General features: G+C 38.6%; 3 protein-coding genes across 7 annotated transcripts in view; all 3 read right to left on the reverse strand.

The window, feature by feature from the left end:
• LOC127673184 (uncharacterized) overlaps nucleotides 1-381 on the reverse strand; it is a 7190-nt gene extending 6809 nt beyond the window's left edge. The window contains exon 1 of the mRNA XM_052168794.1: nucleotides 319-381. Within this exon, the coding sequence (XP_052024754.1) occupies nucleotides 319-381 (63 nt within the window). The remainder of the gene's footprint in view (nucleotides 1-318) is intronic.
• Nucleotides 1-14320, reverse strand: part of LOC127673361 (zinc finger protein 878-like) — a 176940-nt gene that overhangs the window by 158794 nt on the left and 3826 nt on the right. The gene's annotated exons all lie outside the window — the stretch shown is intronic.
• The window catches only part of LOC127673358 (zinc finger protein 120-like), a 33184-nt gene continuing 19075 nt past the window's right edge, over nucleotides 212-14320 (reverse strand). For 2 of the 4 annotated variants that reach the window (XM_052169066.1, XM_052169065.1), the window contains exons 2-4: nucleotides 2903-3029; nucleotides 2630-2690; nucleotides 615-1110 (exon numbers count right to left, since the gene is read on the reverse strand). In XM_052169066.1, the coding sequence (XP_052025026.1) occupies nucleotides 855-1110; nucleotides 2630-2690; nucleotides 2903-3029 (444 nt within the window). In that variant the 3' untranslated portion in view covers nucleotides 615-854. The other 2 variants (XM_052169067.1, XM_052169068.1) reach the window with 2 other exon arrangements.

Below are 14320 nucleotides of genomic sequence, written 5' to 3' on the forward strand. Positions count from 1 at the left end.
TTGGATACACGATTTATCAGTTGGGAAAAAAATAAAAAATGAAAAACTACTGTTTTCATGTTACAAGCTGTACATCCTCAGAGCAACTAAGCCTTTCTGATTTACTTACCACTATATTGTTGAAACCTGGCACTCAAAAATAAACATTCTCTATAGATAACAGTAGAAGCAAAAGCATAGAACAAACTTTATCAAAACAGAAACAAAAACATAAAAATAACTGGTGTTTATTGGTGACACTGACAACAGTCCCTGTTCTAGGCAGCTCCCCATCTTCCCGTCATCCCATTTTCTACCCAATAGGAAAACAGATATTACTTTCACGGCAAAGAGGGAGGAACCAAAGCTTAGGAAGATTGAATCATTTTCTTCCAATTTCATGGGAGCACAGCACATCAGATGTGTTGCCTGGTTGCAAAAATTGCATTCTAGATGATGTTTGTGAAAGTTTGTGGATGAACCTTGTTGAGGAGAAGTGCGCTCCAGAGAGGCAATCCTTTGCACATGTCAGGGCCTCCTGTTAGGCGTTTCTCACCAGGATGCCGTCCTCTGTGGTGTCCTGCTTTCTGAACTCCTTGTCTTCAAGGGGTGGTGAGAGCACAGGACCACTATGTCCAGAAGAAAACTCTGGTTGAAACGAGCTGTTGTAGGAATCTGACTTCTCTGAGACTCTACTGTTAATATTTTTTTTCTGTCCCTAGATCCATACGCTCATGTCTCCTTCCTCCATCGAAGCAAAACCACTGAGATCATCCACTCCACCCTACATCCCACCTGGGACCAGACCATTATATTTGATGAGGTTGAAATCTTTGGGGAGCCCCAAACAGTTCTTCAGAACCCACCCAAAGTTATCATAGAACTTTTTGATAACGACCAAGTGGTAGGTAATCTGGAAGTTTAAAGTGACTTGGGGACATGATAGTAGTGTGCAGAGCTGTGTGATCAGGAATGTGAGTGTGGTCTCCCTCTCTAGGGCAAAGATGAATTTTTAGGTCGAAGCATTTGCTCTCCACTGGTGAAACTGACATCACACCGAAGCTTCTCTGGCATCCCATTATGAATGGAGACAAGGCCTGTGGAAACATCCTGGTCACGGCAGAGCTGATTCTGAGGAACAAGGTATCACATTGTTCTTGCTCATGGATTCCTTGAGGAGCTGCTTAGAGCGTCTCAGTCATTCCGGGCACTCTTTGCCTTGATGAACGGGAAGTGCTGACAGCCTGCGTTTAGTTCACAGGATGGCTCCAACCTTCCCATCCTCCCCTCTCAGAGAGCACCAAACTTGTACATGGTCCCTCAGGGGATCAGACCTGTGGTTCAGCTCACTGCCATTGAGGTATGTGTTCTCTCCTAGTTCTACTTGACCAAACCAAAGGGTGTGGCTAAGAGCAAGGGCCATTAATGTAGGGCATGCATCATGCTGAGTGCTTTCTTGCTGTTTCTAACTTCCTATAAAATCTGCTCCTCCCCCCCCCCCCCCCCCCCCGCCCATAGAAATAGTCATAGAAAATGGAAACCTTAACAAAGCAACAGGAAGCAGACTTCTGAGATTTCTTTTGGGGGGAAATTCGCCAGAGGAAAAAAGGATAACCCAAGAGAAAGTGCTGTGTGAACAAGGAGAAGGTCTGCAAAGGAGCCAGGGGTGGGGGGAGGGGGAGGGAAGCATCTGGCCAACACTGTAGAAGCAGCCATTGTGAAAAATACTCCAAATATGCTCTGCTGCGGGATGCAGGTGACCTGGTTGGGATGTCCAATGTAAAGCAATGAGCAGAGAAAACAGAACACTAGACAGATGAGCAGGATCTAGCTGAGAAGGAGATTATTGGCCTTCACAATAGGAGTATTCTTGTACTTTACAAAAGGTAGTACTAGAATTGTGATGACTGAGGAGGACAGATATATGAAGCCTATAATTTCTGAATTCCTAGTACCCATAAAGGTGTTCTATAGTAAGAGTTTGGGTTATTCCCAGGAAAATGACAAAACAAATTAATTGCAATCTTCTATGATATACAGAAAGTCTATCAAAGGTGGAATATGACATATCTTTTTATTGTTTTGAAATAGAAAGATGTATGTTGCTTTTTTAAATATTCCTATGTTCACTTGGCTTTTATACATTGTGACACATAATATACATAATAAAAAATAACAAAAGAAAGATTTCCACAACTGCATTCACTGTTTGAATTTTTATTTCTTATAACATGTAGTATATAGATTAATATTTATCCAAAACAACATTGTTGAGTCTCATAAACTGCCCTCTCAAGAAATTTAAAAATGCCCCTACAAGAATATTACCATCACCAACTTTATCATGGACTTTTTGCTTATTAGAAGGTTTTTGATATATATTTATTACTATTCAATGTCAATATGATATCTAAGTAATTTGAGACTGTACAAATTAGCAGTTCCACAGCATAGTTCTAATGGAGCTACACAGCAAATGGATACACAACTCTGATAACTGATTTTTGGGTCCATGGTTTTGTTAGAAAATTTTAATCATAGCTACACTTAAAGGACAGATATTTTACCCTCTTGCTTTTCTTTAGAGTTTTAAGAACATATTAAAACTTCCTGAGAGATATATTTGTATCAGATGGCACAAGAAAATTACCTTTTAAATCTTCTAGAATTTTCAAAATGTTCTTCAATATCATGGTCTTTCCAATTAGAGCCTAAAACACAGTACCAGAAAATTAATTATATACTATTGGAAAACAGGCAAAATTTCAGGTATTGTGAATTTTCACAGCGCTATGAAAGCTACAGTGGAAATTCAGTGAATCTGATTTATTTAGCTCATTCCTCATTGTTCTCAATTAAAATAACAGAAGAGCTTCAATAACCAAGAAATATTTTTTCCTTACTTGAAAAAATTCAGTCTTACCTAGAGCTTTGAGGTTCAGGAAGGTCACCAACATCACATTTTTGTAGAGATTCTTCTGGGATGGATCCAACGATTCCCACTCTTCCTCAGTGAAGTTCACTTGCACATCATCAAAAGTCACTGCTCCCTAAAGCAGTGTACAACGCAAAGCATGATACTGAAATCAATGTAAAGTAAATGTATACTTCATTTACTCTATACTCATACATTTCTGGTACTTTCTTCACTCAATTTCTGATTCAGAAGTTATAATCTAATTACCATGTCATTTTAGAAGGAACTTGAATTGAAAGATTCACCAATGTTGCTTCTGAACACTTTGCACTTTGAACTTCTCTTGCCTTGCAAGAGAAATGCCAATTAAGAGGGAGATGCAGGAGAAACAGATCTACAGAACTGAGCCCATATCCAAAAAGTTGTACAAACAATTACTCACTATAAAAATGCTCGGCAAGCTGGGTGTATTTCCTCATGTCTTTAATCACAGGGGTACCAGCAGGTGTATGTCGTTGAGCCGGAAACCAGCATGGTCTATGTAATGCGGTCCAGGAGAGCAGAAGGGATTAAAACCCTCAATCCCCTGAGGAAATCAACCAAGCAAACAAAATTGATAGAGAACTCACTGGTCTTTACTAATGTTCCTACAAGGAATTATACATGCATTGCAGTTCTTTATTCATCTTGTAGAAACATGAAGTCAAACAGTAAAAACTGCAGCATTAATAAAATTTTACTAAAAGGGAATGCATGCTTTAATAGCTACAAATGGACAGTCGAAAATAATAGTAATATGAATGTTGATCATAAATAAGCAATTTAGGGCAAGAGAGAGAGAGCTCAGCATTGAAAAGCTCTTGATGGTCTTCCATATAATGGTGGATAATTTCTCGCAAAGACTTGGACCAACAACAAGTCATAACTTCAAGATCAGGAGTTCTGAGGCCATCTTCTGACAACAGTAAAGATGAAGCACACATGATATTCATATTCATGCACACAGGCAAAATATTTCTATTCATTCAAACATTTCAGAACAAACACAAGACCGAGACTGAATGTCATACATATGAAACCCAATGTTCCTGAAACCTCAAATAATATTGATGTCATAAACATATGCCATCCTGAGAAATAGAATATAGTCTGTATATTTGGCCAAATTTCAGTATTAAAGATATGGATGAAAAACAGCACAAAAATATGCTTATATTACAAATACAAGACACGTGTCTTTTGTGGTTTCTCTACCTACTTTAAGGACCGAGAAAGCTTCACAGAGAAATCTGGTTTGGAAAAGAAAAGCAAAAATAAAATAAATTGAAAAATATAAAACCACGAGACTTGTACAAAGGATTATTATTGACTAGCAAATGTATCTATTGTATTTTATATGATTTAAGGAAAGAGATTGTAGTGAATGTATGGGAGCATGAGAAGAAAGCTGAAAGGTCAGTTTCAACCACAACACAGTAGACACCAAGAATAAGATGTTTCCCCTCTAAAAGAAAGGCAGGAGTAAATATGGAGTAGCGACTGAGGACACAGCCAATGAAAGTTTCCCAACATGATGGACAATCTCCAATCCATGACATTACTAATAGTACTGTGTTATGCTCCCACAAGGAAGTCTTGAGTCCATGGAGAGGCTCCACAAAGTCTGACTGAAAAAGCTGCAGAGATCCAGAGTCAAACCTTGCATGGACCTTGGGGACTCTTATGGAAGAGTTGGTGGGAAGATTAAAATCCCTGAAGAGGATAGATACTCCATAGGAAGAACAACAGACTCAACTAACAAGGACCCTTGTGGACACTCAGAGACTGAGCCACAAACCAGATACAATACACAGGCTGGACTAAGGCCCCTGGCACATTAGAAGCAAATACTCAGCTCCCTCTTGATGAAGGTCATTCAACAACTGAAGCAGCTTTCCCTATAGCTGCCAGGGGACTACCTTTGGACTCTGTTGTCCTAACTGGGCTGCCACATCTGGACTCAGTGGGGGAGGATGCATTTAACTCATAAGAGACTAGATGCACCATATTGGGGGGATACCTTGGGGCCAAAAAACTTCTCAAAAAGAAACAAAGGAGACTCTGTTATAGAAAGGGACCTATAATAGTGACAGTGTTCAGGGTGATAATGAATTTATAAATTATTGGAGTAACAAAAATAAAAGAGAAAAATAAAAAGTTTCAGTCTATAAACACTATCCTCTTCTCCAAATGCTTTCTGGAAAGGCTCCTCCTACATGATCTTTCACAAGCACCTCAAAGAGAATCCGACAGGACAGACAAGTGGCCCAAAACATCATCTTATCTAGAAAGTTTTGATTCAATCAACTGCATCCTGAACCTTGACACGAAAGTCTCATGCTAATCCTGTTATGAAAATGCATTCAGTCTACAGTGATCCCAATAGTTTGTAGGAGCTCCTCCACTGTTCAGATGTCTAAAGTCTCTTTTGACACTCAAGGCCAAATCTTGAAAGTCACATCTTGTAGTATCAGACTGCAAGTTATATCTTTCTAACTTACAATGGCACAGAATACTCCTTCCCATTCCAATATAGGGATGTGCACATAGGTAGAGAGAATATTAGTCCAGGCAAGAAACAGAGTGGGGTAAACATCAAATCCTATTGCTTTGTCTGAGACACATTGGACCTCACTTTCTAAAGGCTTAGATGGCCCTATTCCTGTAACTTCTCATACATTTCTCAATCCGGGTACTTCCTCTCCCTGTATGCATCTCTCCATAGGAGATTTCTCAATGCCTCAGGCATCTAACCAAGTTGTGGTCACAAAATGCTACTCAAGCATCATTCTCATAACTTCACTGCAATGAACTCTCACAGAGGCTTCCCTGGGGCTCTGACTCTGCCAAAAGACTGACTCAAGCCAAACTGAAACCATAGAGGAAGAAACCATGACCTTTAATTATTAATCTATCAATTTTCAGAAGCAGCACTGTATTAATGATCCTCCTAAGTTTGGCTTCCTAGTTGATGGACTCTGCCTCACTTGGATCATAGTTGCAGCAGGTTTTATTCATAGTTCCTTTTTGGAACTAGGAAACACTTTACCTACTCCTTCCGTTAATTTATGATCCATCAGGAGGAAGTGTTATACTTAGTGTACACTTAGGGCATCTACCCACTAGAGCATGTGCTTCACTAAGTTCATATCTGTTTTATTTATAACAGCTAGAAACCGAAAAGTATCAAGATGTCCCTCAACCAAAATTTGTATACAGAATCGGTGGATCCCTTACAAAATGGAATAATATTTAGTCTATAAAAACAAGGACATTAGGAATTTTCCAAGCAAATGGAGACGTCTAGATACTATCATCCAGTGTTAGGTATCCCATTACCCAAAGGACATAGATGTATGTACTCACTTACAAATGGATAATAACCATAAGGTAGAGGATATCCACACTACATTTCTTGGCCATGAAGAAACTAAACAAGAAGGAAGGCAAAGGAGTTGTATAGATAGCTCAGCTGGTAAGAGCACTAACTGCTCTCATGAAGGTCCTGAGTTCAAATCCCAGCAAGAACATGGTGGCTCACCACCTCCCATAAGTAAATTTGAAACCCTCTTCTGCTGTGTCTGTAGACACCTACATGTGCTTATATATAATAAATAAATACATCTTTAAAAAGAACAAGGAAGGCTAAAATGACCATGGCTGAATCTCACTCAGAAGTGAAAATAAACCAGTCATAAAAGGTAGATGAATGACAGACAACTGGAAGGGCAAGTAGTTAAGAAAGGGGAAGAGAGGTAAGGAGCAGGTGTGGTGAGAGAAAAGAAAGGGTCAGAGGGTGAGGAAAATGAATTGAATTCTGCAGCTGTCAGGGAGATAGTTGCAGGCACCTTTAGGATGTGCTACAGACCAGGAATGGGAGGGAAACCAGGAGTCTATAGTTGTGATCTTAGCTGAGATGCATAGCAGTGAGATATGGAACCTGAGGAGGCCAAATCCTGCAGCCACACAGTCCCCCATGTGGAGAGTTAAGGACACAAACAGAACCAACAACATTTCCACCCAAAATTTATACTGTCTAAAAGAAATGCAGGCAAAAAGATGGAACAGAGAATGAGGGAATGGCCAAATTATATCAGACCCACTGGTGACACATCCCGTGGGCAAGCACCAATCCCTGATATTACTGAGGATATACTTTGTTATACTTCCAGAGAGTAGCTTAGCATATGTCCTCTGATAGTCTCCATCCAGCATGTAACTGAAGCAGATGCAGACACCCACATTCTAACATAGGACAGAGTTCACGGAGTTTTTTGAAGCATTGGGGAAAGGACTGAGGGATCTGAAGGAACAGGAAGTTCATAAGAAGACCCACAGTCTCAACTAACATGGAGACTACAAGACTCTCAGAGACTGAGTCACCATCTAAAGAGACTGTTCAGGATGGTCTGAGTCCCCTACCATATATGTACTATGTGAGCTACTTAGTCTTCATGTGCTTCCCCCAACAAATGGAGTGGGAGATATTTTTTATGCTGTGGACTGTCTGTCAAAACTGTTCCCCTACCTTGACTTCCTATCTTTATCTCAGTAAGAGACATATGCCTAAACATGCAGAGACTTGAAGTGCCATGTTTGATGGATACTCCAGTGGTTTCCAAGCTCCTTGGACAGATAGTAGGAGTTACGAATGAAGGGCTCTGTAAGGTGGAAAGGAAACATGGGAGAACGTGGAATTTAAATTAAATAAATAAGTGATAAATAAGTGGGGAAAATGAACAATACATATAAATAGAACAAAAATATAGAAGGAAGATCAGTATTTTTAAATTTTACTCCACTCAATAATTCGGGGTGTAAGCAAAGGAGACGAGTTTTTTTTTTTTTTTTTTTTTTTGCCAAAATTTCACAGAATCGGCCTCTCACTAAAATTTACACTGTCTATTTTCCTCTGAAATGCAATGATTTCAATTTCCTCTGTCTGTGTTCTGTCAACACTCCATTCTCCTAAGTCCTATGAGAACAACTGTTTAAGATCCATGAACAGCTTTCTAGAAATTTTGCCATCTCAATTTCTGATAATCTAAACATTCCTTCAAAAGAGAACACAGATTCTGTGTAGTAGCAAAATCCCGTGTTGATAATTCTTTTGTGCATTTTCTTTTTATCTGGTTGTTGCTCTAAGTTGTTACTCTGCTGCTGAGATGGAATCCTCTGAGCAAAAACATCTCAAGTAATAATCATTTGCTGTGAATGATTCTTCAGACATGTCACAGTTCATCACTATGGGAACTTAGAGTAGAAACTGAAGCTACAAACTGAAGGTAAAAGCATGGGCAACATTGTCTCCTGGCTTGCTCTACTGCTTGGTCAGTGTCCCATGCTCAGGTAGCTCTCTCATCCAGCCCAGGCCCATTTGCTTATGAATATTGTCACCCTCAGTGGAAGAGCCTTCCCACAACAATCTTGAACACTATATCACACAGACATAGCAACCAGCCATTCTGATGAGAGCACACCCTCAACAGAGTATCCTTCAAATAACTGTAGCTCTGAAATGTTGAAATGTTGGCTGATTCACCTCATTCCTTATTATTTCTCATTGTGGTTTGCTAAGATTATCTCTTACTGCCCATCTCCTCTCTTAGCTTTCAAAATTAGCTAGCATTCTGTCTTGAATATAAATACCAAACAGGTCAGCAAATGGGCATCACTCAGTCAACACTCTCTGAAAATCTAGATAGCAAACAATAACCCAGGAAAAAACACTAAGCCAAACAAGACAAACTGAGAAACCTGTACTTAGAACTATACTCACCACAAACACTGATGCCTAGACACCAGCATAGAAAGATAAGGAATATCATCCAGGAAAATAAGTCACTTCTTAGGACATGTTAGACAAGTAGATAGAAGAAGAAGAGGAGTAGGAGAAGGACGAAGAGGAGGAGGAAGAGGAAGAGGACGAGGAGGAAAAGGAGGAAGAGGAAGAGGAGGAAGAAGAAGAAGAACAAGATGATCAATCCGCATAAAATATTTCAAAGGAAACCATAAAGGAAAACTTTCCCAAACTAAAGAAGGTGTAAATTTGGTTTTGTCATAGAATGTCTTGCTTTCTCCATCTATTGTGATTGAAACTGGGGAAGACCCTTGAGGACATCGGTACAGGGGGAAAGTTCCTGAACAGAACACCAATAGCTTATGCTCTAAGATCAAGAATTGACAAATGAGACGTCATAAATTTACAAAGTTTCTGTAAGGAAAGGACACCAAAAAGAGGACAAATTGGTAACCAACAAATTGGGAAAAGATCGTCACCAACCTTACATCAGATAGAGGGCTAATATCCAATATATATAAAGAACTCAAGAAGTTAGACTCCAGAAAACCAAATAACCCTATTAAAAAATGGAGTACAGAGTTAAACAAAGAATTTTCACCTGAAGAAGTTCGGATGGCGGAGAAGCATCTTAAGAAATGCTCAACTTCATTAGTCATTAGGGAAATGCAAATCAAAACAACCCTGAGATTTCACATTACACCAATCAGAATGGCTAAGATTAAAAATTCAGGAGACAGCAGATGTTGGCGAGGATGTGAGGAAAGAAGAACACTCCTACACTGCTGGTCGGGTTGCAAATTTGTTCAACCACTCTGGAAATCAGTCTGGCGGTTCTTCTGAAAACTGGACACCTCATTTCCAGAAGATAATGCTATACCACTCCTGGACATATACCCAGAAGATCCCAAAGCATGTAATAAGGATACATGTTCCACTATGTTCATAGCAGACCTATTTATAATTGCCAAAAGCTGGAAAGAACCCAGGTATCCCTCAACAGAAGAGTGGATGCAAAAAATGTGGTATATCTACACAATGGCGTACTATTCAGCAATTAGAAACAATTAATTCATGAAATTCTTAGGCAAATGGATGGAGATGGAGAACATTATACTGAGTGAGGTAACCCAGACTCAAAAGGTGAATCATGGTATGCACTCACTAATAAGTGGATATTAACCTAGAAAATTGGAATACCCAAAACATAATCCACACATCAAATGATGTACAAGAAGAACGAAGGAGTGGCCCCTTGTTCTGGAAAGACTCAGTGAAGCAGTATAGGGCAAAACAAGAACAGGGAAGTGGGAAGGGTTGGGTGGGAAAACAGGGAGAAGGAAGGGGGCTGATGTGACTTTGGGGAAGTGGGGGTCTAGAAAATGGGAAATCATTTGAAATGTAAATAAAAAATATATCGAATTAAAAAAATAAAGAAGGTGCGTGTTAGTGAACAACAAGCATCAAAAATACAAAACAGATAGGTAAAGAGTCCCTTTGCTACATAATAATCAAAACACTACACATATGTATTAAAGAAATATAAAAAAACTACAGCAGAAAAATATTAAATAAACTAAACAAAAAGTTGTAATATATGAAATCAGAACTATTAGATTCAAAACTGCCTTCTTTTAAGGAATCAATTAATTACTTATACAATGTTTTCCCTGCAGGTATTCCTACAGACCAGAAGAGGGCACCAGATCACATTACATATAGATGTGAGCCACCATGTGATTGCTAAGAATTGAACTCTCATGACCTGTCTAAGAACAGCCAGAGTTCTTAACCTGTGACCTGTCTGTCAAGGCCTATTCCTGCCATATTAATGTATATTATAAAAGACACACAGATATGGTCACAGGCACTGCATAGTCCCAGAAACCACCCATGCACCTACAACAAAGCAACTGGTCCAGATGTTTTGGACAGAATTACAATCAGCAATGATACTGAAGTTATTAAGAGGTCATTGTCTGAACTAACAAGTAAGAAGCACATCTAGAAACCTCACATGTAGTCACATCTTGCTGATGTTTCCCATCCAACTCCATAGAGGACCCACCAACGCAGTGCATACAGCTCAGCAGTGTGCTCCTCCCGATTGTGGGCAGATATCCTGTGCTCATGAGGTCTTGATTTCAGAGCTTCCCTGAGGTCCCCTCACAGCACCCAACAGTAGAGCTCAAAGCAGGATGCGGAGAACAGTTCAAGCTGCACAGCCACAGTGAAGCCACAGAAAGCCTCCCGGAAGACCTCACCTCTTTGTCTGACTCTGCCAGCAGACTTGATTGGCCAGGGAGTCTTACCCCTCCTCAGGTTAAAGTGTGCTTCTGGTCTAGGCCTGCCCTTTTCCAGATTTCCCGAGTGGATTGCACTCCATTAGCAATTGAAAGAAGATTCCAAGACAAATCTTACCCTACCCAGTCCTTTGGTAGGACACACCATTCCAGCTCTGGCCAGTTAGCTGCCTGTTCTTTCCCTCTGTGAACCAAGATGTTACCAGGACCTGACTTCTGACATTGCCTGAGCTTTTCTCAAAGCAGTTGTCTTCTTCCCATATTCAAGAAGAATAGCTGGCAATGACTATTACTCAATATGCAATGGTGGTATCTCTCTGACCGAGTAATGGATAACCCAATGCTTGACCCAGGGTATTAACATTAAAGATGGGGTTGTAATGACAAGACTTTCACCCAGGCAGTGGTGGTACATGCCTATAATCGTAGCTCTTGACAAGCAGAGGCAGGTGAATTTCTGAGTTCCAAGCCATCCTGGTATACAGAGTGACATCCAGGAAAGCAAGGGCCATACAGAGAAAACCTGTCTCTAAAAAAAACCAAGAAATAAGAAAGAAACAAAAAACAAATGAAGAGTTTTGTTTATGGCTAAATGCTGAGATCAGGAAAACTGAAGCTTCCTTCAACAGAGGATAGTTAGCCAACAACCACAGGAGAAAAGCAAGAAACATAAGGGGATCTCTTTTGAGCACTATAACTAGTCAGCACATTTTCATCCATGGCAAAGGAAAGAAAGAACACAGTTGGATTAGAACAGATTTTAGAGATAAGCCTATATCAAATCATAGAGAAAGTGAGTCTTTCTATGTATATAGAAAGGGTCGTTAATAGAATGTCCCAATAAAGTCTGTCAGCGAAGGAAAGCTAGAAATATCACATCTTTTTTATTTCATGTTGCAGGATATTACAGCTGATCTTCATTATATACCAGAATACTTAAGAAATAAGTACTTCCAATGTGAGTGTTAAAATAAAATAAATAAACAAATCACCTTTGTTTTGTAAAATAAAGTAGTACAAATAGAAAAAACAAAAATGACCTTTCCACTTGTAGGTTGCAAAAAGCATCTACAGCCTAGATCAAAGGTGGATCTCAACATCTCAAAAGATCAAGATTAAGAAAGGGCTTTTACTCCCAAAGGTATAATTAAGAAATATTCCCCACAGTAAACAGGGTTAGAGTTAGGGTTAGGGGATTAGAGTGTTATGACAAGAATCAGGACAAGGGTTGTCAGGGTTGGGATGCTTAGGAAATTAAGGAGTTAATATAGGATTAGAGATTTAGGATAAGGCCCAGGATTAGGCTCAGGTTTAGGATTAATGTAGCCATCATTATTCTTGATGGTTTCACTGAATCAATAGAATCCCTATTACACAAAGAAGAAATGTCAGGGTTAGGGTAAGTCTCAGGATCAGGTCAGAGGATTTGTTGGTTGTGTGAACTCAGCTCCTATCTTTTTGCTCATCTGCCTTCCTAGTCCTCTTTTTCATAATATCAAAATCTTTCCTGCCCCAATGAGGGTGGAAAATGAGTTATCCAGGAATCTAGAATTCCCAGAAAGGAAATATCTTTACATTATTATGGGACCCAGTTTACATACAACAGAAAACAATACAGTTTTTGTTGTTCTCAATTTCACAAGATGGACAAAATCATGAGACTTGGTGCCCCTCTTTGGTAATAATATCATAAATATTGCATGGGCCAGGTGTCTTCACCATAGATTTAGTAAATATAACCAAATGGTACAACACAAAATGGTCTCCATCATTATTCTTGGTGGTCTCACTGAGTCAATAGGATCCCTATTGTACAAAATATCAGACCAATAAGTTATTCATTTTATATCTTAATGGTTTGTTCTGTTCTTATTCTGATAGCTTCTACCTTATTCATTCAATGGTTTCTCTAAAGAACCTAAAAGTTTATCTATACCACTAGCAAACTAGCATTCCAACAAAGGAAGTAATGACTTTGATATTCACAAATTCAAGCAGATAAACAAGGGATAAGTTGCCAAGGGCAAGACAGACTGCTGCCAGCAAAGAATAATTGTGCTACCCTATGCTGGGTCTCACTGTCATGTAGCTAATTTTCCTCTGAGATAAAACGGCCTTCAGTACTCTTCTGCTGCAGATATGTATGGTTTACTTTCTGTCCAAACTAAAACTATGTTTACTAAAGATTTTTATGTGAAGTTTTCACAAGACAATCAATCAAAGTTATGGAAAAAAAAATCTTAGGCAAGCAAATAAACATAAATTCATGGCTTAATGAAATTTGTCTTTTGTTACTTATGTATAGAATATTCATATGGAATCATGATTTATTCTTCATATCTTTTTCTTAATACCAAATAGATTACAAGTAAAGTTAACTGGTTAACTTTGACTAAGTTAATTTTATTCATAATAAATAAAACTTAAAAATTAATATGAATTGACCAAACTATATTTAATCAATAAATCCCCACAGGCAAAATAAATATAAAATGATATTATGTCTCTGAATCTTTATTTGTAATGGGTAACTTGATGATAGATGTATTTAAATTGTAATGTCTACTTTTAAGTACCTGATGTTTGTAAACATACAGATCTGGTCACAGTGATATCTCTATGAACCCTATCCCAATGCTAGTATAAAACAAGGTCACTATCCCTTAGGGTTCTAAATTAATTGTAAAGATTTTTGTTTTCCTAGACCTGAGTTTGCTATTCATATTAGACTTTGTCTTCACTCAAAGTAAAAAAGTTATATGTGTGCTTTGAAAATGAAATATACATGTGTAAATATTTATATAGACAAAAACACTTTAATAATTTAAACAATATTTATTTCCCAAAAGGCTTCACTAAAACCAATAAATATACTAAGATAGAAAGATCAGCACAGGGATTCTGACTTATTGTCTAAATTAAACAACAACCATTTTTATATCTTCCACTCCCTTGAATTAATATAATCAGAGAAGGCCTTTCTAAATGTTATTAAAACTCTATGTAATGAGAAGACATGGGTGGCCAGTATTTCTATAATTTGTAGGGGCAATAACTAGTTAGGTCAATGTGAATTTGTCTAAAGATTTCCTGAGTAAATTGTTTTTGATGTCTAGAATATACTTCAGGGCTGGAGGGAAGGCTCAGCATTTAGGAGCGCTGGCTGCTCTTCAAGAGGTTCTGAGTTCAATTCCCAGCAACCACAAGGTGGATCACTACCATCTGTCATGGGATCCTCTGCCCTCTTCTTCTGTGTCTGAAGACAGGGATATTATGCTCACA

Source organism: Apodemus sylvaticus, chromosome 22 (assembly GCF_947179515.1).
Source record: "Apodemus sylvaticus chromosome 22, mApoSyl1.1, whole genome shotgun sequence".
Lineage (NCBI taxonomy): Eukaryota > Metazoa > Chordata > Mammalia > Rodentia > Muridae > Apodemus > Apodemus sylvaticus.